This window comes from Pseudochaenichthys georgianus, chromosome 5, assembly GCF_902827115.2.
Source record: "Pseudochaenichthys georgianus chromosome 5, fPseGeo1.2, whole genome shotgun sequence".
In the NCBI taxonomy this organism is placed as follows: domain Eukaryota; kingdom Metazoa; phylum Chordata; class Actinopteri; order Perciformes; family Channichthyidae; genus Pseudochaenichthys; species Pseudochaenichthys georgianus.
In genome coordinates this window covers 13687673-13712649 of record NC_047507.1, presented here as the reverse complement: position 1 = coordinate 13712649, position 24977 = coordinate 13687673, and the positions used below count along the sequence as shown (strand labels likewise).

Sequence of the window (24977 nt, the reverse complement as noted above, 5' to 3'; positions counted from 1 at the left end):
AACACATTAGAAATGAATTTCAATACATCAGATTAGTTTGATTTAATGTTTACAAATACTCAGGTACATGATAAATGCTAGTGTTATCAATACTTGGACTGATTGTTAGCTGGGTTTAGCTGTTGTATTGAATCAACTTGCTGTTATAACACCTCTAAGATGACTGAATATTCTCAATGGGAGGATTTCAAGACCTCACAAACTAATGGAAATGTTAAGAGGATGTTTGCTTATAATTAGCAGTATTCCTAGTATTAGTAACTTACCCTTAAAAGACAGATAGGAGCTGTGAGTGAATCTAAACAGCAATGTTCAGACCGTGAAACAGCTTTTACGGTCTGAACATCACAATGATCTGAAGGACTGCAGAGCTGAGGGGGACGGATACATCTCTGTGGGTTCATCACTATGAGTCATGCCCTTCACAGTACATGTAGTCATTTGATCCATTGTTAATATAAAAACATTGATTAAAGCAGCTTCAATATAATACTCCTCAGTCGGGTCGTGCCTGTGCTCTGAGTATCGAGGGGGAGTTGAGGATGACGCGTAGAAATGAGTAATGAAGTCTTTGTATGAGTCCACACAAACTTCAGACAAAGCAATCCAACCACGATTTTCAGGCCAACTTCACCTCAGTTTACTCCATTTGTCAAAAATAATGACTGCTAACTAACCACCACCACTCTCATTCCTCCATCCTCACCTCGGGAGAGATCATAGCGGCATATTGGCGAGAGTTGTGTCTCCTGTAACCCAGGCAACAAGATTTCTAAAAATAACTTGGGACTCGATGTAGATCAGCCATTTTCACCGCGGCCTGTAATTCCCCGCATCTGAAGAGAATTGCGTCTGAAACGCTCCACGATTACAAGCAGTGTTATCGTCACTTCCCTTTGTCTTTATATGATAAAACAGTGAATCTCTTGAGAGAGAACGTGAGCACGAGCTCGGTGAGGAGGAATCATGTGAGGTCGTTTTTGAAAGTGTGAACGCACCTAAGCATAGCGTTTTACAAAAACACTTATTTTGCATCATCATCATCATCATCATCATCTTTATTTAAAGAGACTCTTGGTCCATTATTACAAAACATACAACACTCAAATACAAACTAAAAAAAGGCAGCCATACCAATGTTTCCACAGAGGTGACTGGTATCGTACAGCACTGAGACACGGATTTGAAAGCAGCATAATGACAGAGTTATGAGAAACATTCAATCGACAGATAAATTTGTACATCAGACCTCTCAAAAGAGCATGGAACGTGTTGACTCGTGCATTACAGAACATGTCACTTGCACTGCACCACCTTGGTTTTCTAAGCAGTATACGCAAACAGTCATTATATGCAACCTGGAGCTTCCGGAGGCTCGCCTTCTTATACTTGACCCACAAGGGGGCAGTATAGAGAGGAGTGCAATACGCTCTAAAGAGGTTCACCCTTAACCTTATCTGAACACCAAGAGAATTTTCTAGCCAACATGTTGGCTTGTATATATAAGACACGCCGCTGTCTATACATGTCATCATCATCAGCCATTTCATCTGTGATGATGTGTCCCAGATACTTCGTGTTACAGCAAACAGACAGCACCTGTCCTGACAGGTAGAATGTTGGAAAACAAAGGTTCTTATCCCCTTTTGCTCTACAGATCATTACAGCGCTCTTCTTAGCATTGTATTTAACGTCAAATTTGACTCCGTAATCAGAACAAACATTTAGCAACTGTTGAAAACCAGCACTGCTAGGAGAAACAATTGCCAGATCATCGGCATACATAAGATGGTTTACAATCACATTACCAATCACACACCCTGTTTTACAGACACTTAAATCATCTGATAGATCATTCATATAGATATTAAAAAGGCTCGGTGAGAGGAGCCCCCCCTGGCGGACTCCATTACCAACACCAAATGGCGCCGAGACTGCATTCCCCCATTTGATCCGCATGCTCTGGTTGGCATACCAATAAGCCAGGATCCTAATTATACTGTTAGGCACACCTCTTTGTCTCAATTTTAAAAACAGTTTATGATGGTTAACTCGGTCAAAAGCCTTAGAGGCATCAATGAAACCAATCAGAACAGTGGAATTCTGTCTTCTATATGTTTCTACCATTTCCTTCAAAGCATAGATGCATAGCTCAGTACCATGCTTAGCCTTGAAGCCAAACTGGTTATCTGAGGTACATAAATAAGAACATAGTCTATCCAACAAAATTCTTTCACTGAGTAGAAACGCTGCTTTTCTGTGAGGATCATAAAACAATAGCACTGTCATCGTTAAGTAGATAATTCTAAATCATTTGACTGTTTTGTTATCATTCACCTTAAGTACAAGAAAAACTTGGTACATTTGGGCAGAAACTGCTTGTCCGGTTTATCAACAGGACAGGTTTTACAGAAACTTTTTCCTAAGTAGTAGCTCATTCCAATGAAAACTGTACTCTACTGTTTTTCCAGATTAACCGGGTGATTGCTTCCTGACATACAAGCTGATTTTCTCATTGGATGACTCGATACTAATTTGAGTTTCGTTCAGTAACTTTAGTGGACTGGCCTTTCTTGTACTGAATATTTGGATTAATAATGTGGATCCAAGTCTTACAGTGATCAAGTGAAAAGTAGATTAAGTTCAATATGATGCATATACATTATATATATGTCAAAGCATATGATATCTAGTAATGTGATACAACTTAATGAAGATACAGAGATGAATAATGTACCATCATGAGGCTTGTGGCTAGTATTTCAGATGCAAGGTTATGCCCAACATTTTGTTTTAGAAGTGCATGTCTATGTTAAAACAATATAATACAAATGAACCTAAAAAGAACATTATACATCAGGTTAGGACGAAATGGAGGGTCAGTTGAAGTCTGCTTACTTGTGCAGGACTGCGATCTCATTCTCGATGCTGTTTTCCTTTCCCTCCAAAGCCTTCTTGGGGATGCACTTGATCGCCACCAATTTCTGGGTCCTCTTCTCCTCAGCCAGGACCACCTCGGAGAAAGCTCCTCTGAAACACAAACACACAGGTCAGTCCATCAGCCCTCAGTCCATTCATCTCCCTGTGTTTAGGGAGAGCTATTCACATGCTTCTGTGACATTGTGGACAAAAAAGGGGGAAACTCCTGCTTTGATGTAAATTGGTCCAAAAGCTTGTGATAACTTGGCCCCTTCCATCCAAGTGCTGGTAGAACTTGCTGATGCCAGATTGCGTTTATTTTTAACTTCAGTCTGCTGTTGAAGTCTTTGGGTTGCTGATGAGTCAAGTTTTGGAAAGGAGACAACTTGGTGGGATGATTTCGAAGCACCAATTACAAACGCGTATGGAAATGATTTCAACTTTCAAGATTTGGTCTAAAAAAGTCAAAAGTACGTTTTTTAAAATCCCCTATATATATTATGTTGTCAGTCCTAAACTCAAAGATGTTCAGTTTGATATATAACAGTGAAGAGCAGGTAAAGGTCCATCTTTTTGACATTTTTATATGAAAAATGACTCACTTCATAAAAATTGGCGATAATTGTTTTTACCATTCGATTCAGCTCTAATAGAAAGAGGTCACTTTCTTTCATTTATGTCAACATCATTCACTGACATTACAAATAATAATAAGACTGAAATATTGGCCAGCTTAGTTTGGTACTCTAGACAAAGGTATGTGTATCATACAGTTCACTGTGGCCAGGTTCTGATACAATAACCATTACCAAAGCAGAGCAGCTAACTCCATTAATTATTTAATTTACATTTTTAAGTATTGCATTTTGACACCTATTTAACCATCTAGAATTATATATTTTATATGTGTACAGACAACACTGCTCAAAAGTTTGATGTTCGGTTGTGACATGCTGAAGTATCCACAGTGTCGCAGTCTGCCCTGACGCCTTGTACTATAAACAACCACATTTCTTTTTCTCCATGTGTCTCCCTGCCAACTGAAATCAACAATGGAAAACAAGTAAAGCAGCAGAACTGAAACTGCAAGATTCTATTTTCGCCTTTTCCCATGACCCATTTAAGAGTAGAGGCAGATGTTTTTTCTAACCACGAGCGTTTTGGCAGAGGTCCAGAGATGTATTGACTCAGATTCAAAACTCTACAATAACATTGTGGAATCCTGACCCACAATTATGAATTTCGACTGAACCTTAGACCAATGGATTGGAACAAAAACTATGATGACACATTGCACAGGCATGACAGCAAACACTGATCTAATTAAGTGGGAGCAAAGTTTGAAAACAATGCTGCTGTTACAGGTAAAGCCGGATAAGGACCAACATAACTTACTGTCACTTTGGGTTTCATATTGTCTCATGTTTGTGTGTGACAAAGACTTTTCAATAACACACAATCACTTTGAATTGTCATGTCTTGTGATGACTTCTTATTATGGCTGCGAGCCTGGGACTAACGATTATTTTCATCTTTGGTCAATGTGCCAATTAATTGACTAATTGTATGGTCAAATGTCAGAAAATAATAATACAAATGTTAAAAGTATTTGTATATATGTATATATAGCGAGAGAGAATCTCAGTAGGAATTCCAGTAATCAGCCCCAATGCAAAAAATCTGTTGTTGCGTCAAACATTATGATCTCTTCACGTCATGTGGGGTTGTAGAGATGGGAAAGTGTGAGATTCTCGGGTAAAACTCAAGACATTGCAGAGTTAGCTAGGTCAAATGTCAAAGTTTAATACACTCCCAGTTAGCATTGTGAGCACTGGGTCGATACATTTAAAAAGTTGAGGTCTCGTTACATCACAAAATGTACAAACTAACCGCAGAAGGGAAACACTCTTTGTATTTCACAGCTCAGAAGATGGCAGGAGTGTCACGCAGTAACAAAGACCATTCAGACCTCATGGGAAGGGGGCATCATTTCTGGATGAAAAGTAGTTGTATTTCTACAGGGAAGTTTACGTATCAGATCTTACTCATACTTCTTCTTATGTTTTGCTACCACGCAACTCATGGTGAAGACATGCATGTTTGTTTTGGAACAGGCTATTATCTAATCATTTTACTAGCAGTGTTGCCAAAAAGAATTGGCAGCATCAGCATCTATAAACATGTCTTTTAATTTAAAGTCGGATTGTTTGCACTGCAGCTAGGAATCAGACAATGCAATAACATCCCTTCAAGTTAAGTAATGTAAACACATACTGTATATATATGTGTTTGTTTGGGGGGGTGGATGTCAGCTGTCTTACAGTATCTCTTTGGCCACATATAGCTGTATGTGTGGGCAGAGAGGAACCACAATCATCCAGTCACTAGGTGTGTAGATACTTTATCAGCTTACCGGAACAAACAAGGAAGACTGCGTGTCTCCTCCATGCCACTGGGACCAGAAATTAAAGCTCATGACCTACAGTCCACAACATCTCTATTAATCATGCTGTAAATGCATTTTCAAAATGAACAGCAATAAAGAACCTCCCCTTGTTCCAAAATGTGTCAGAAACATTGCGGTGTACTCTAATGCTTATTGATTTTCTTTTCCTCCTAACTCTTAACGAGTGTGTTGCTCAGCTCTGAAATTGAAACATGTCTCTTCTCCTCAGGCAGACAAACTGGGAGCTTTAACAGGAAAATCAGTGAGTGTTTTCTGAAAGCGCACCAAGCATGAACTCTCTGATGAACTCTCTGACTTATAAATGTTTATATATAGCTGCAGTATTTACATTGGCTTCCTATCCAGAAACCTACGGTGCATTTGGTGACTCCATTTTAAAGGTTCATACATACCAACTTAAATTTGTACATTTTACACCATTGAATCATTATGGGATTCCCAAAGTTTGCTACTGTAGATGAATGGGTTTCATTTGGAAAAGCAGCAACAATTTTCAAGAATTGAGATATGTCAGTCTTTCAAATGTCTTCTGACCCTGGCTGGATATCAAGAGATCTCCCAAGGGATCCCACCCCCAATATTTTGAAACTCAAGACAACTGTAAATCGTGTCATAGAAAAGCACATACTCAGAAAGATAGAAATAGCAAAAGGTGCACTACTTAAAAAGTAGTAACTACTAGTATTTAACTTACTACTACTACTACTACTACTACTACTACTACTACTACTACTACTACTACTACTACTACTACTACTACTACTACTACTACTACTACTACTACTACTACTACTACTACTACTACTACTACTACTACTAGTTAATAGGATTGATTTCACAGTTTAAATGTAACCACTGGTTCCTTTAGCAATCGTTATCCAGAGTAACCCACATACAACTTCGCTGGTGTTATTCACCTCAAAAGCTCAAAGCTCAAAAACACAGAACCCATTTACTGATAAAAAGTAACAATTATCCTGGGAGTGAGGCCTTGTGGTCACACAAGTTAAACTGTCACAGAAAGGCCATTAGCTTTGGCAGAGATCCAGCTGTGTGGAGGAGGTTGTCAGTGCTGCAAATTCCTCTAAAGCATCTGGAGGATTTAGCTGACATTCTCCATGCTCCTACTGAGGGGCTCTGGGGAAGTGTCGAACAGTGGTTCACACAAACATTGGGAACAACTGAGTACCCTAATGTGTCTTTGGAATATAGATGGTACCATTGTTTGTTTGTTTGGTTGTTTGCAAGCAAACCTTAATGGTGGCATATAGTTGCTTTGTGATGGCACATTGCAACATGTTTCCCCTTTTAATAATTCCCCAAATGAAGTGAAACCACATGCCTGGATCAGATCAGCTGCAGACTAACTCTGTTTGAAACAAAAGTCTTTAACCCCCAACTTCCTGTAGCAAAATGGCCCTGCACATACTTTTCATGTTGTCTTTTTATTTCATCGGATAAAAAACAATTGAGATAAAATCTTTTTAAATTGGTGACCAGGAATCAGGCATCAAAGTTACATTTTAACTATGCGTCCAATTCTTACATTGGCCTCCAACTATATAAAAACAATACATTACAATGATAAAGAGTCAAATATACTTCCTCCTTTCTGTCATAGAAAAGCAGTTTAACAGTTTCACTCCAACACAACAAGGTGTTATGTATCATCTTTGTTCTGTATCTTTGGTTCTTGCTCTCTCCCCCCTCCCTTCTCTGTTTTCCTTCTCTGCAGAGCTGGGGGCGTGGCCGGCATTCCCCCTGGCTGCAGACGAGGCACACCTGTTCCCAATCACCTAATCAACCTGTGCCATTAAAAGCCCAGTCCTCACTCCACTACTCCATGCAGTTGGATGAACCAGAGTGCCTCTCTGCAGCCTAGAGCTTTGTGTTTCTGATCTCCTGTTTTTTGTGTGAACTCCAGTGTCTTTTCTATGGACAACTCTCTCGGTGTTCATCGGAGATATTTCTGCTAACCCGCTAGCTTCCTGCCATCACTGCCTGCCTTTTTTTGTTGTTGCATTCTTCATTAAACACCTTGAAAACCTTGCCTGAATTAGTCTCTGCTTTGGGGTCCTTTAAATACCAGAGCGTCACCAGGTACATTTAGCATATTGTGGAATATGCAGCACATGCCATTAAACAAAGTATGGGCATAATAGCAATAACTATATATAGCTAACGGCTGGCAGTGGTCTGCTTAGTTCTAATACCAATATCACTTGCTTACAATTACAACACTATTGTATCATCCAAGTTATTAATGCGGAGATAACAACAGTTTTCCTTAGCACTTGTGATGAGTAAGAATATGAGCTGGGTGAAAATACTCAAGTGTTATGTTTAATACAAATGCTGAGATGTCACAGCAATAACACTTTTGAAACGAGGGGAATAAATACTTACTTTCCACATGGAAACAGATAATAAAGGGAAAGGTTGAGAGAAAAAGTACATTTTACACTGACACAGTGCAGGCCCAGAAAAGATGAACAGCATAATTGTGAAGAATATTTGATAGGTGCTGAGTTTGCTGAGAGCTTAATCCTGGGGAAGGTGTCAACTGTATTATAAAGTAAACAACTGTGTTTGCCGAGCTGTTCCTGTTCCTAACAGGACATTCTTATCACCATCATGAGACCAGGAAGAGGATGCACACACAGACAAATACACACCCAGGTCCACTGTGCAGCTATTTGCCACTAAACCCTTAATAAAGACACGCTTACTGCCACTATCCAAACAGTAAGGCGTGTCCTCAAAAATTCCCTGTGCAAATACCCAACAGATGCATGTAAATACAGACAGGCAGCAACACAATGCAAATATGTGGAGCCTCAAATAGATTAAATATTTACATGCCGATTAAAATCATATACCCCATTGAACTGCAAAATGACTGAGCAAATTGCACTGCACAAACGGTGGACAAGCAAAATGCATTTTAACTCGAAGAACTAAGTTCAAATATTAGCTCAGTTCATTCACTCAGCTGTTTATTACGTCACTTGTTTCTGTCTACCACTAAGCTGCCTGTTTAAAATACAGACTTGGCGTGCTTAGTTTCTGTCACTTCAAGCAGCGTTCTTCTTGTGTGTGTATCCCTTGACACCTCACTCGCTTCATCAACACAATTAATAACCAAAGAATAAGGATCTCACATGCACGCATTTGTGCTTCTACAAAAAACACACAGTCGCATCGCATGACATAAGATGCAAACATTTAAACAGCAGACCAATTTAAGAGGCTGTACTCACATCTACAAGCCATGAAAGCTCTCTATGAGTTCCATAGATCTCATCAACAAAGACTATTACTGACACAATTTACATGCCGTCACGTTAAACACAATCTGCACAGACTTCTTGCTTTTGCCCTGAAGCCCTCTCGATACGCTGTTACCGCCATTTCCTCATACAGCTGTACCTTGCTCTTTGTAGAGTTCAGTCTGACTTTTCTTCTTCTAATTATCTTTTGAGGAAAACATTTGTCCTGCTTTGTTACCATCTGCTGTGTTATATATAGATGTCTGTGCCAATGATTGGAATTGTAAAAATAAAAATGAAAGCTTTCCTAGTATGCTTTGGTGTTTTTTAGAAAATGGAGCTTCCCCGTCTATCTGCCATGTAATCTTTTTGTTATAAAAAACACGTTTCTCAAACTTCAACCAATTGTGCCATCTGTCCTGCTGAGAAGTTGGTCAATAAGGTATGTAACAGATGACAAAATGGTAACTGTGGAAAGGTCAGAGAGACATAGGGAAGGACCATCTGGTCCAATCAGGACGAAAAAGACACCCGACTGGGATTCTGGCCCCGAAACATGAAAAGACCATATTTGCTCTGCGGGCCGTCCAAACAGTGCTCTTCAAAGACACTTTACATAACAACTAGACCTAAATGTAACGCTCAATTGAAATATAAACACCCATTTCTAGTCTAAATAAGGTCATATATAATATTGATGAGCGATTTTAAGAGCATAAGGTTCTGTTAGGAACCCTAAGTTTTTTTAACACAAACAAACGATAGATTATGTATGTATTATTATCCCTCAACGAATTTAGCAGCAGGCCTTCGCTCTATGGAGCCTTTACAAGCTAAAATGTTGTAACATCATCTATTTATGACGATAATTACGTCAACCTTGTGATTACAGCTCCTTATACTGTCCCCAAGTGACCAAATACATCAGCGAGTTCAGGTTTGAGCTAATGTAATCAAACATAAATCAAAGTTGTTTTAATTATTTATCATACATGAATAGTCTTATAATTAATACATATCGTGGGGTTTGGGGGTCAACACATAGCTATTTTTGTATACAGTCTGGGAAGCTAGAAAGTGGCCCACATGGCTTGTGGGCCATAATTATGATGAAAACAATCCAGCCACTGATACTGGTATTGAAGAACTTTGCACAACTTGGACCATTGTGTTATTTTGACTCACAATTAAATGATGCCTTAATAAGAGGGTGGCCGTGATGCTTGTGTGTTAGACTCAGTAGCTGTGTCGCATCCCTGCACTCCACAGTATGGCTCCCCGAGGGGAAAAGTCAAGAATATATTACGAAATATGAAACATAAATAGTTTTTTCGTCAGATCCAGTAGGGAGTATGGTGATGGCGACAGTATCACTGGAATTCAACGATTTACTCTGACTCTTCCTCCCCAAAGTACTTCACAAACATCTCAGACCATCTGTGAATCTGAATGTTAGAATAACTAACTATTTACATTTGGACATGTGGTGTGTACATCAGACACCAAGAACCATTAACAACAGGCATTTTCACATTTGACATAGTACTTCACATTTGTAAATATGTCAAAGTGTAACAACTTTAAATTTAGGTTAACATAATAATGTTTTTACTTTTTTAAGGGCCAGTGTGTGACGTATATTGTGGTTGTTCAACGGGATCTTAAGTCTCCTGATGTTCAAGAAAGACCTTATAGTTAACAGCTCTTGTACACAGAGGATTATAATCCGCCCTGAATCTCTAAACAGATTCTTAGCCATATTTACCTGGTTATTTTTGATTTTATGATCTGTCAATTTACCATTTCAATCTCAAAGTTATAAACAATATACATTCCAACAGCATTATAAGCCACTATTTTCAGCAAAGAAGTTTTGACAACAAGCCTAACACCTAAAACGGACCAACTTAGCATGCATCTGCTAAAGAGAGTTGATGATCCAGCACGATTAACACACATATTTAGCCCTAGAGGAAAAACTGTCTCTTAAAACGGAGCAAATGTGACATAAAACTCCGAAACATGATCCCACAAATGGATGCAGGCGATATCGTGCTCACACATTAGCCATCAAGTGGCTCAATAAACCAAACTTCAAGTGGTTTATATTCCATGTCAGGAAAGAATAGATCCAACTTCCCACCGATGCAAGTCCAAATGATGAAAGGACTTGCTTTGAAATACAGACATGAAAAACCAATATTCCTGTGGTAAAGTGGACTGTAATTACGCTGCAAAGCCAATAACTTGCTTCCCTTAGGATTTCTACGACCAGAGATAAAAAGCACAAGGAAAGACTTCTCAAGCCAGTTTGCTGATATGTGGGCAGCTTTTAATGAGAAGAACATGGGAAAAAAGGGATTATACAAATTGCGAAAGGCTGTGGGAAGATGAACATGACAAGCCTGCAAGTGTACTTAAAACTGTTGGGGGGATATTTTTGCTGTGAGCAGATGGAGATGCATAAGTGGGCCAGACAGTGGAAATAAACACATGTGTGTGTGCGTGTTTGTGTGTTTTCCAGGAACTGCAGGCTATGCCATGCTGAGCTGTGCTGTGCTGAGACGCAGGCTTCTGTTCGAATTAGGTCAGGGCAGGGCTGAAGGGCTGATGGTGCCATAAGCAGGGATGGTTTTTCAGGATTGGGTTGGGAATCGTTCCAAGTTGTCATTTATCAGAATAAAGGTTAAACTGTAATTTCTAGAAAGAGTGTCAAAATGAATCTGAAGCTTACTTGATTTGATTTTCCTGTAATTTCTCTTATTATGGTTGATAGCTTTAATGTAACCAAAGAAGGTCCAAGCACTGAATCAAACTGAGAGGAGATGAACAGACACAGTCGCATGCCAGAAGCCTTACTCATAACTCATATGCGGTCTTATGAGGCGCTGAGATAGCGTTACAAAGACAGACACAGTAACGTGTTGTCCTGCATGTGCAAAGAGGTCCAGCACATGAGGACGAGGGCACCGTGTGTGCCTCCTCCCCTTTAATGAAGGAAAGTCTTAGCACTATCTAATCTTACAGCTTGGACACAATCAAATGTTTAACAAAAGAGAAGCTTAGCAAAGAAATGCAGTCCTTTCTAGGAAGGCCAGTGGTGTGCAAGTAGGAGACACTTTTAGAAAAATAGAAACTGATTAAGAGGAGTGAAGATGAGTGTAAATGTAATAAAACAGAAATGCTATGGGATACATTTGAATATTTGAATGATATAAATGATGGGCAGAGAGGAAGAGACATAAAGAAAAAGAGAAGCCTGGAGAGAGACACAGATGAAAAATAGATGAAGTGGGACAGCTCTCATGCTGGGAGACTCATCCGCCCTATAAAGGTGGCCGTTTCCTTTTGTCGGAGGACCCACTTGGTTAATACTCATTTTGATGGATTTGATCCTGACACATAAACACTGACACATTTAGGAGCAACAAAAATAGTACACGAAAAGTCAATTTGGGCTCAAATTTCCTCAAACCTGATTTATGGGCTTCTTGCTGTTTATACAACTCAACTAAATGTTGGAATTACATGCAAAAAGAAAATAAGTAGACAGATGGGTGGGCGATCAGAGGCTGCTTTGCCTCTTCACTATCTGGAAGATAAGACAATCAAAGCAATGAAGCAAAAGCACTTGTAAATGAAAAGACTGGTATATCTTTGTGCTGTCAGGCAACGTTAGCAGTAATATGATGTATAATGTCCTTGGCATGATTGAGAAATGCAGTTTGTTGTGGATGACTAGTTTGTTTATACCAATGCTTAAGAATGTGTTTGTAACAATATCCCTTTTCTAGTATAATGCAAAAACCTAAGTTCTAAATGTCCAATGCTCATACTGTATATAATACGGCTGCCAGATATATTGTATCAGCATCTACGTCGCAATGTGTGCATTTGCATTATTGTCACATTGCAGGACATGCAATGTCAAGAAGGGTGAGTCACATCATGCTACAACCTTTTTGCTGCTTGATTCAAAAAAGGGAAACTTGCACGGTTGTCATTTGCCATTACTAATCTCGTCTCCTAGTGAGTGACATGAAGGCTTAGCATGCACAGAGAACCAACAGCCATTCTGCATTCATTTATTAGACAAACAAAGCATGCCTGGCTTGTTCAAATATGTCTCAATGTCCTATTTTTTCAATATCCTGTTACGCCTCGTCTATAACTTTCTTAATAAAAAGAATCTTCAATATTAACAAATATGTAATTTTAGGTTGAAGTGGACCCTAAGTGGTATGTCCTGCAGTGCACAATTATTAATATAAAATCAAATAAATTGAGACGGATAACGAAGTCTCCAGCTGTATCAAACGTTACATTTCTCCTTTTAATATAGTTGCATGAAGTGAGTCACTGCGTATGCTCTCACGTCTTGGACCTTGTTTATAAATGGTAACATCTATCACCTGGCTCTTTATGCAGTATATCTCTCTGAATCTCCAGCATATAAGCTTCATAAATACTCAAACCTCTCTGAATTAATAAACTTTGTCCATTGAATATTTTACAAGATAGCTCTTAAAAGGAAGATTAAATTGAAATACACATTGTACATAGATAATTTGCATTAGTTTTTCATGTCATTCATTTAATTAAATTACATTTGACTTTAGGTTACAGTCAAAGCGACATGTGCTTCTGAAAGTGGACGCACAATCACTTGCGCATGCAGACACACACACAAACACACACCCTAATGAGTGTTGAGTTATTGAGCCTTTCCACTCACAACCAGAGAGCCCTCAGCCCGAGTGGTAGATCAGCGTTAAAACCCGTATAATGTAGCCAAGAGTCTGAGCGGGCACAAGTAGGGCAAACGGCTCCTCTTTTAAGTATTCTAACCCAGCCCACCAAATTATGAATCACTAAAAAACAAAAGGCTGTGTGGATTCTGGGTAAAATATTCAAATGACAATATGAAACACTAATGCCTCCCTAGGGTATTTCATTATGTGCTTTAATTCACTAAATACGGTTTAAAAAAGGCAATGTGGAAGGTAATCTCACTCTGAAGTCGGGATGTACAAAAAATGCCTGAGAAATGTTTTAATGAGCAATCTGTCTGTGAAATTAAAAATAACAGCTTGTGGGTGAGAGGGCTCCTTGCTTTGGAAAAAAATATGTGTGATGAATGGATGTTATGTGTTCATTTTGAGAGGGAGGGAAAGGGAGACGGGAACACTGGGGCCAAAGGTCATCAAGAAGAAAAAAGCCCACAGGAAGGACAAACAGAACAATTACAAACCAGCAATTACAAACATAGGCGCTCGTGGACATTCAGAAAAGTGCAGAAAATAACAGACTAGAAACAAAACAAGTGTTGTCTCTCCCTCGCCCAAATGTTCATCCACACACCACTCCTCCCAAATCAATATTGGCCAATGAGATGATGCGAGGGCTGAGGCGACTGGGTCACCGTTCGACATGAGTGACATAAACAGGCGCAGGCCAATCCATCAGTGCAAGTGATTTTCGATGATTACATCACGCTCCCTTACCCTCCGCTTCCTCCCATACCCCATGCCTCTCTTTGATATATTCTGGTCTGTATGCTGGGAATTTCCCCCTCACTGCTCTCAGCATTCATTTGAAAGACAGAAAGAAAACAGTTTATCAGTAGAAAAATCGCAAAAGTAGTAGAAAAAGCGCAAAAGCTGGCAGCTGAGTGTGGGAAGTTTCAAATAATATAAGTCTCTTTATAATAATGTTTTCTACACTATTTCCACATCACAGGACATGAAGATTGAGAATATTATTTACTCCTAATGACGACATCTGTCATAGACCTGTCAGCTGGTTGTTTGAGATGGAAATATAAGTATAAACGGTGCACTGCTAAAAATAAATGTTGCTTTAATATAACGGAGTTGCAGCAAAAACAACAACAAATATCAATATTCATTTTCAAAATACGTGACCTGTGAGTCCATAAGCTGTCAGGTTTGAAGGATGATGTACTGAACAACATACTGTATGCTGAAGAGTGCTGGGTTAGTCAATATTTGAAATAAAGCCAAGCGGAGCGCCGGGAAGCCAAGGGGATTCAACTTGTATTTGTCCTTGAGGGGCAATTGGTTTTAGTGGCGAGACATAGATAAGATGATAAAAATAGAAAAAGCTTACATATGAATATAGATTTAAACCTTGCAAGCAAGAATGCCTGGGTAGGTAGGTGTGTGTGTGTGTGTGTGTGTGTGTGTGTGTGTGTGTGTGTGTGTGTGTGTGTGTGTGTGTGTGTGTGTGTGTGTGTGTGTGTGTGTGTGTGTGTGTGTGTGTGTGTGTGTGTGTGTGTGTGTGTGTGTGTGTGTGTGTGTGTGTGTGTGTGTGTGTGTGTGTGTGTGTGTGTGTGTGTGTGTGTGTGTGTGTGTGTGTGTGTGTGTGTGTGTGTGACACAGTATAAAAGGTGAATAACCGTAATTATACTAGCAAATAGCAGCTTTTGAGTGTTATCCGTTTAACTGTTGAGTAGATTGTAATTTGACTGTACTGTACTGTACTATTGGTGATGATAACTGAGGAGGAGGATTGTTTCGGCCTTACGTGTCCTGATCCCTGTACAATACCAGCTTTAACCTAAGCTGTTAATCAGGAACACAATGTGAGACCAGGAAGCATTCAGAGACCAGGTGACTGGGAGGGCGAGCCAAAACGGAGCTGGATTTGTGACAGCTGGGATGTGGTTTTGGGCTTGGCTGGACAGCGATAGACAAACAGAAAGGGATACAGAGTTGGGAGGGGTAGATAAACATTAAGTAACAAATGAGAAAAAAAGAGGATTTGAGTGGATTGCAGTGACAGTGTCTGCATTATTAATTCCCATCTGTTTTGATTAAACAACACGTGGCAGCAGCTGGAGATTCAGAGTACATCCCACGGCCGTCTGTTTTAAAGTCCCTGTATCCTTCAACTTGTGTCACAAAGGTCAGACATTTGTAAGAAATAATCAAATGTAATAACTATTTATTTGTGTATATTTCAAATGTAATTTTTACCTATTAACATAGATACAAGATAATCAATCAGTCAAGAAATATATCTTTCAAGTAGAAGACAGTTTAAATATAATATACATATGGATTCATTGATTGGCTAAACAGTTTTCTTTCGTGTTTTTTTTTTAAATACAAATGTTTATAATGTAGGAAACAGCATCACGTTTGGTTTAGTGATTAAGAGGTGAATTGTAGCACCTACGAAAAATCTCCTCCAGGATCCAAATATCAGTGAGGCAGGCTCCAGACACATAAACGCATTATAGAGAAGTGTCTGCATGTGTGTCGTTTTTCTGTGTTTTAAAGAGAGATCCAGTTCATCTCTTGCACAATGCACACATATGCAGCCGTTGGAGGATTATTAATAGCAAATCAAAAACTTTGTTTCCATAGTGACTGTTTGAGTCCATTACGGAAAGTGTCTCCTGTTGTTACCAAGACAACAATCCAGCAAAAGCAAATGAATGTGGCGCACAGCTGAGTGATGCGGTGAGCCGGTGATCTCTCTATAAACAAGCTGAGCGCAAAACTGGGAGCAGGTGGACGACTGGAGACTTTGTATGTATTCAGCCATCAGTGGTGCTTATAAGGCCTCTTCTAGTAGGCATGATATTGCTCTATGTACCTGTATATATGTACACGTTATCAATGCACATAGGGTGCTAGCAAAGTAATCTAAACATTTGATAATCCAGAGTTTCCTTTTGTAGTAACTACCCCAAACTGGGAAGATCCTTTTTCTGAGTTAGCTGTGTGTGAACTACATACTGTAGGTGCTTTTAGGAGGATGTGTTGTATTATAGTGCTCAGTCAGGCGTTTGAACAACACATTGAAGTATATTTTTCCAGTTGTCTGTCACAATTGAGGGGCCATTAATTTTCCTAGTTGAGAAAAAAAAAATCGGATTATTCTAACACCACATGATTCATGATTCCCCTATCTTAACCTGTTAACCAAGATGAAATATAATACCAGTGTTTCCGCACCATGACTCGGATCTGCTCCAACATTTTATACTGTAGTCCCATGCTACAACATTCCACCAATGTTCATGAAAACCAAGCCAGAAATGTTAAAATGTTCCTGCTCCAGATGAACAGACAGAGAGGAACATTGTCATTGGTGTGCACATTTCTATAGTTAGTTATTGCACATTTCACATCAAATTATTTGGCTTTCATAGCTCTTTTTGTTGGGTGGGATTTTGTCTTGGAGTGTTACAGACAGAATATATGGCGAGCTTCTTTGTCATACTTTTGTAGCAAGGTTTAAAACTGTGGTTCAGCTTCAGTCGTTCTCGTGGGATTCTTACAATAAATGTTTTTCCCTCTGTGCATCAGTGATTAAATAGGATAAGACTGGCTTTAATAAACCAACAAAACACACTTAACTTCAATCCAGGATTCAGTCTGTGTTCACAGAACTTAATCCTGTACTAACAAGGATGTCGGTGTATGCACTGTGAAGGGTGCATAAAATGAGACACCTTGGATAAACATCCTGTCTTATGACACTCGGCATCCCATGATTAATGAGCGATAATTCAAAGTGCAGTAGCATTAAAAGCTACACTTTCACTCGCAGAGCAATTTGTTATTTGAGAACAAATTAAGGTTTTGGTTTCTGGAAGCTAAGCAAACCCTTCACTGTGGAATGGATAGCACGACTATTTAGACAGGGGGACCAAGTCAACTCCAGGAGGGAGCCAGAAAGAGTCCTGTCCTGCAAATCGAATATTGGTGTGAGTGCCAAACTACATCTGGGTTTGGACAAGTGTACTGTATAGCTACAAGAATTATGTTCTGGCTCACTTGCATACATATATAATATAATGCCATATAAGTCTGGATCGAGAGATGGTATACGGTATAACACTCATGTCAAAAACTGCTGAAGTGGAATTGAACCTGCCAGTGTCTTACATCAAGGCATTGTCCATTAAAATGGGAAAATATAATGAGATAAGGCACTAGACGTTGCATATTTAATTTAAAACGTATTTTTAGCAGCATAAAAATGGACCCATAACTGAAGTAAAAAAAAAAGATTCTACAAAGACCTTGTTTTTGGCTCTACTGTTGAACAAAGCTGGAGCATGACTCATCCCAGCTAGAAGTTAAAGCTTGAACTGATGTCAAGGAAAACTCATAACTGAGAATGTCTGTATATTTCCACATGTAGATGCACTATGTTGGCCACTCTGGCATTACAAATTATTTTCGTTTTTGTGAAGTTTAGCGTTAGTAGATCTTTGTAGTCATGTCCTTAGAACGATCCTTGAGAGCTACCACTGTATTAAGTACACAAGTAAACTGTAATGTCTCCTTCAATAACTGCTATCTATTAAGGGTCGGTTTCGTTGACACGGTGTCAGAGGTGTTGACTCAACTCTATGGTAATTTATGGGATTGTATATTTAGTGATGCCGTATAACTGTGAACTGCCTTCCTTAAGAGGTGATACTAATGTTCCGTCTACAATAATTTACATGCAGGGAGGAGAATATCAGCCGCTCAACATAATGTTTTGTCGTGGTTTGTTGACATTGTGTTGGAGAGGTTAATCAACAGGTTTTTTTTATGACGCAGTGTAAACAAAGGAGTGGCATTATAATCTTCACAAATATACATTGCAGTGTTATTATACTGAACATCTACTGCAGGGCTACTATATTCATTTACTTTAGACTAAATACATCATGAAAACTATCCTTTGGATTTGAAAAAGAGTGTTCCCACAGGATCTGTCATGGTGCTCATCACAAAATGTATTCACTGTATTAATGTGTATCAAATGCACAAAGAGAGTGCCTTTCTTGCTGTAAATATTGTTTTTTTTAACTGTTATTGAGCTTTTGACATAGCTGTTTGTGTTAATATACAAACTAGAGGTCAAAGTCTGTGCCATTACACTTACAGAGCCATGAGAAGAACAGCGGTGTTGCAACTGCTGGCGATGCACTGACACAGTTACCACATATGTGCTGCTTGCTCCACATCAGGTTCCCATCATTAGAGCCTCTTTTCTCTAATTAAGCATCGAGCTCTTTTTCTCTAGGGACAGCCCAGCATAAATATACTTTGAGCCATAACTCGTTTACAAAATACAGAAGCTTGTAAGCAGGTTAAACTGTAATATATTCAGGTATAACACACAGTAAGATTGCACTTGCGGCATAGTGGGGACACACACATTCCTATATTTACTGCATAGTGGGGGCACACACATTCCTATATTTACTGCATAGTGGGGGCACACACATTCCTATATTTACTGCATAGTGGGGGCACACACATTCCTATATTTACTGCATAGTGGGGACACACACAGACAGTTATACTTGCATTATAGTTTATAAAATTCAAAGTGTTGGGAGAAGTCAAACAAATGCAAATGTTCTGTCTTTTGTCGATCTGGCTTGCAAATGAGCATTGAAGGCATCGTTAGTTCGTTACTCTGCGCAATGATTCCCCGAGTGTGAAAGAGACATCATACTATGCTGAAAACACAAGGAGTTGTTTTGCCCCTGGCACTGACACACTTACGTTCCCAGGATCTCTTTGAAGTCATACTGATCCTTCACATCTGTGGTCTTCTTTTTCCAGGCATGGCAATCGTCACCCAGTGGCATCTTCTTGTTGTTACGGTCTGAAACAATGCTAGTGAAGAGAAAAGGAGAGGAGGAAATACTCATTAATACCAAAAGTTGAACTGTTTCTCCCCGCTTCCTGCATGAAAAACAAAACGGTGCTGATACTGCAGCTCACTTTTCTTAAATGGTTGATTTTATTGAAGTTACGATAATTGTCTTTGGGGATTTTTCATACAACTTGGATTACTGACATCAGCGGATTTCTTACCGTTTTTGACTGTGATGATGCAATACATGATAACATGTTGGAACACACTGACATATGATATGACCTGTGCGTCTTCCGACATTAAGGCGATTCAAAGTACTTTACATTAACCATTTGTAAAAAAAGAAGCATGTCCAATTTCTGTTTAACATTGTTGTGTAGCAGGCATTTCACTTTATGGTGTCAATGGCAGGTGTGTTGGAGGAGAGTACTTCCCTCAGTTTAGTGTCGCACAATGAACAGAAGTAACGCACCCATTGTTCAGCACAATTAAATGTCATGATGCTAAAAAGTAAAAAAAATGTAAAAACAGGTTCAGGCCAGGATCTGGTCTAAACGTACTAGTTGTAATCGTATCAGCTAACAAACAGATCATTATAAAATGTGACAGTCTGATAACATCTACACCGTTGCATGGGTCCGAGGTGACATTAAGAATGTGGTCAATTCTGTTTCCTGTCTAAAAACACACCGAACGTATCGTATGACACTGGATACAGACCAACAGGCACAGGCTATTCTACAGAAATGCTTGTCACAGGTTAACACTCATTGTTGTCTTGCAACTCATGACACTTTAGGGTGGTTTGGGTTTCAGCATAATTCAAAGTGATTCCTGCAATGTTTGCAGCATGGCAGAGTGAAGAACAGCTGCTGTGAATGTATAAGATTGTTTTTGTTTTTCTAGCCAAGTATCTTTATGACCTCTCCAGCTTACAGTGGAATTTAGGGCAGAGAGGGTAAAAGTCATGGTTAATGAGTCAGTTCAACAATATAGTGATCCATTGTATACCACATGGTTAACAGCTGCATAAAACCATTGTGTAATAACTTTATTGTCAAACGTTCAATGTCTGAAACACACCGAACTGTGTGTCTGTCAGAAGATTCCCACACACACCGTTGTATAAGAGACAAGCTTATCTGAATATAAAATGTTAGCCTATCTGTAATGTGTGTGCATTTACTGAGCTTGTATAATGCTCAAGCTTAGGTGAGGGGATGTGTAAAGCATAAAAACACCTTTAAAAGTAATAAAAAACAAAGGATGTTAATTATTTTTGTCTCCCTTGCTCATGTTTTTCAGAGGAAGTTAACATTCAGATGTTTGTCCTCATGACATTCTCTGCTGTCACAGCTATCATCATCTAAACCCAGAAAGTGCCTTTAACTGGAGGCCTGAAGGACTAAAATAGCTCTGTTCATATCAGCGCGCCTCTCTCCTCCTCTGCTCCTGCTGCCTGCCTGGCAACTTCACAGTCTGTCTACATGAGATGATGTAACGTATTGTTCTCAACTGTACAAGAGCCATTTTGTTAAAGACATTATAATAATCATTTTCCTATTATTTCTGAGTCGAATCATTAAAATACTGAATTGTGTTTCTGACTGGCACTGGGCTGCTGTTATGTCAGAATAAATGTTAACAGGACAGGACCTATGCTAGCTGCAGACACTGATTGACACACACACACACACACACACACACACACACACACACACACACACACACACACACACACACACACACACACACACACACACACACACACACACACACACACACACACACACACACACACACACACACACACACACACACACACACACACACACACACACACACACACACACACACACACACACACACACACACACACACACACACACACACACACACACACACACACACACACACACACACACACACACACACACACACACACACACACACACACACCAGAAGTCAGCTTCATACGGGTCGTCATGGAAACCCAAAGCAGCTGTATCTGAGAGTGGACATTGCGTTAGCAGCTTAGGTGGAATTCTTTCTGGACACTTTAATGGCTATATGCTGTTGATTCATTACCAAAAACCACAACAAAACACAAGAGCGTCCGTGTTTTGTTATTGGATGTGAATAAGAACAGCATATCTCACACAAAAACCAATGACAATGATATAACCTAATCAGGTATACACAGCATCTGAACAATGTAACCAAAGGTTTCAGGAACAAACTGCACAAAAGGATTACATTTCAAATTGTTATCATTCATCATTTCCTCTACCGCATTTTGCATTCCATTTGAAGCAACTTAAGTAAAAGGAAGTATTTCCAAACATGGCATGGTAAAGCAGCATGCAATGTGCTTAGAGGAAGCAGTAAGAGGAAGTCCAGTCAAATGTCTGGTAAATGTTTGCTGGTAAATCTGCACCTTTAAAGCCTCTCTGTTGCTGAAGGTAATAACTACTGTAGGGCACAAACAAACAATACATAGCAGACTAACTCTAGTCCTCAGTACGTCTTCAACTTGACACCAGTCTCTTTCTTCAGAATTGAGGTTCCATTACCAAGATGATTTTTTTGTCGTCTCACTTTGCTCAGAGAGATTTGTGTTAATTCATTCGCTGATATTGAACATCAAAAAATATCATTTTAACATCATAGCCTTTTAAAATCTATAAATGCATCTGAACTTTGATCGGTACTGGGTGTGCTCAATTCAGAAATCGACCAGAATTTACAGACACACACCTCAATATTCTTCAAAACACACTTGGATTTCACTTCAATGGCGCAAACATCCACATATGTTTAACTTTATATTACATTTCATACAACACATGTCAAAGCAATTGGAGTTCAAGAGACAATGTTCAGCAAGTAGGGTCTGCTTTTCAAACAAGGCAAAAGATATTGAGTAAGGTTCAAGTTACTGACACGCAGGGGCAGATAGGGGCAAGTTTAAAAAATGTGGGAGAGACACATGCAGGTATTGCATGAACAAGGCCAAAAACAGCCAAATCATGTCTACTGATGACATGACTTTTGGCTAACGGGTGAAGATGAGCTGCTCAAAACCCACGAAGCAAAAGGATTGAAAAGGCTGGAGGAGATGCATGATATTAAGATCACAAACCCTGACTAGTATGTAACATGCAGTATTCATTCTTTTCACAAAGGTTTACACAAAAGATAGTCGCAGTACTCACTGGTTTCCCATTGCTGTGATGTGCAGAAGACAGAAGAAAGACACACACACACACGACCACAGTTAAAGTGACGAAACGACATGTGGCAACTGTGTTGTGTGACATTTTATTTTTAATGGTGTGAATACTTTTAGCAACACTACTACACACACGAAGGACCTAGAACATACTAACAGACAAACTTAGAGTGCTGATACTAAAACTAGATGTCTAAAAGCTAACTTAAAGCAACTGCTCTTGAACACATCACTTGTTTTGTGTGAACTGGGTGGCTCCAGTCTCAGCGGAAGACGACCAAGACTTGTCATGTTAACGGACTGCTTTCCTTATAGAGCAGATGCACTACACTGAAAGCCTAATAGGTCTAGTTTGTGTAATGATTTTAAACGTATTTACTTATTTCAGATCTTTATCAGGGTATGCGCATTGCTACGTCTCAAATATTGTAATGCTTTCAGAGCTGCAGAGGCACTACGCTCATTATCAATCTGAATACTGCCCTGAAGAGAAAAGCTGAGCATTCTCCTCACACCTGGCTGGGCAGGTTTTGTATCAGATTCCATAGAGTATAATGCATTTTTTGAAGGACAATAATAGTATTTTCTAAATCCCAGAAGTGTTATGTTTTCCCATAATGGCTTTATTCTCTCTTTGTAAAGAACATCAACTGAAGTGAAATGCATGCAGCTGGAGCCAGCACAACAAAACTCCATTCACACACTTAGTACAAAAAATACAAATGATTCATTGTTTCAAATGGTTGAACTGATAAAGATAAGAGGTATCTGTGGTGGGCGAGTGTATTTTCTGTAGGCCAGTGTTTAAACAAAGAGATAGCAGTGGGGAGATAGTTCCGGATTCCCTGTTTAATAACTTGTACCCTTCATTATTATCTATTGATTACCTATATATTCTGTTCTGCATGTCCCTCGACCCATCAACCTATTCATCCACTGGCTCAGTGACAAACACAGAGATGACTAACAGCAGTCTGTAAATCTTCTTTAAAAGTGACCTTTTTAAGTGATAGCAGACTTATTCCATAAGTGATAAGAATGTTTTTTGTGTATGAAAGAGAGATGAAAGAGAGAAACAAAAAGAGGGAAAACGAAATTATAAATGAGTGAGGGGGTAAAAATACACATCCTGTCATGTTTACTGAGAAATCCTGCATGCTATTTTTGCAGTGAAGAATGATAATAATAATAATAATAATAACACCATCGCTGTTTATATGTGGTCAGACCATATTATAGAAAAAAAATATTGACCTTATATGGTTACAATAATTCAGAAAGCAGTGAAGTTATACTGGTTGCATGGAAGAAGACAGGTGTCACTTCAGTCCCTCATACAGCCCATTATATTGCAAACTGCAGCTTCAGTTACACAGGTCCTCTGCATGTGAGTGACAGTATTCATAACGAGAGTGACAGTAAACTTCAGCAGCCTCCACTGAAATATAGTTTTAAAGTCAACAAACCCCTGTCAGAGAGTTGTAAAACGTTCCTATAAACGCAAATGAGTGCATGTTAAGCGCTTGTTAAGGTTAGCTAGTGATACATGCTGCCAGAAAACGAGCTGCCAAAAAAAACCCGGGCAAAAATCCACGCTCTAACATCCGTCTAGCCTTTGAGAGTCAGAGTTAAAAGTTTGTGTCATGACAGTGCAGCAGCAGTCCTTCCTACCTGTAATGTAACGGGCAGTAATGTCCAGCAGCAGTGTGTCCTTCGGTCTGTCCGTCTCTACAACTCGGAGCCCTCGCACGCGGAATCTGTACTAACCTCACTAGCAGCGCTCCTCCTGACGTCACCTCAGGGCAGGCCGGCCCACCGACCAATCAGAGCCAGAGCTGTAAACACAGGTAAACATTTTTGCCTTAATGGTTTTATCTGGTGGCCCTATGCTGAAAGCCAAGCAGAGATGGAAGAAGTACTCAGATCTTAGTTGTACTTAAGTAGAAGTATATATACCAAAGTGTAGGAATACTCTGTTACAATTAAAAGTCCTGCAATCAAAATGTTACTCAAATAAAAGTATTAAAGTATTGGCATCTACATATACTTAAAGTACCAAAAGTACTCATGCAGATTGGCCCATTTCACAATCAATATATATTTTATGTTTTGATTATAATTATTGATGTGTTTATCACATTTATACCGCAAGATTGTACTTAAGTACAGTACTTGAGTAAATGTACTTAGTTCCTTTACACCACTGAAACTATGGCATTCAAGCTGCCAACAAAGATGTAATACAACAATATTACTCATTACATTTGAATCTCAATCATCTGGATTGGTAGACTTGATCATCTATCCCATTTCAGCATATTTTGTACTTTTCTTATATATTGATGAAAATCAATGGAAGTTGCTAAATTATTTGTGGTCGTAGAAAAGTATTAATGTATTTACAGTGAAAATGAAAATGGCTTTGCAGATGCAGGGATTATCTCTAAAA

The 24977-nt window shown here is 39.2% G+C and overlaps 1 protein-coding gene across 2 annotated transcripts in view; it reads right to left on the bottom strand.

Annotated features, from left to right (window-relative positions):
• camk1b (calcium/calmodulin-dependent protein kinase Ib) overlaps positions 1 to 24321 on the bottom strand; it is a 33391-nt gene extending 9070 nt beyond the window's left edge. Inside the window, exons 1-4 of one of the 2 annotated variants that reach the window (XM_034082938.1) lie at positions 24200 to 24321; positions 22512 to 22524; positions 19200 to 19313; positions 2899 to 3030 (exon numbers count right to left, since the gene is read on the bottom strand). In XM_034082938.1, coding sequence (XP_033938829.1) covers positions 2899 to 3030; positions 19200 to 19313; positions 22512 to 22522 — 257 coding nt within the window. In that variant the 5' untranslated portion in view covers positions 22523 to 22524; positions 24200 to 24321. The remainder of the gene's footprint in view (positions 1 to 2898; positions 3031 to 19199; positions 19314 to 22511; positions 22525 to 24199) is intronic. The other variant, XM_034082939.1, reaches the window with a different exon arrangement.
• Between the last annotated feature and the right edge of the window lie 656 nt (positions 24322 to 24977).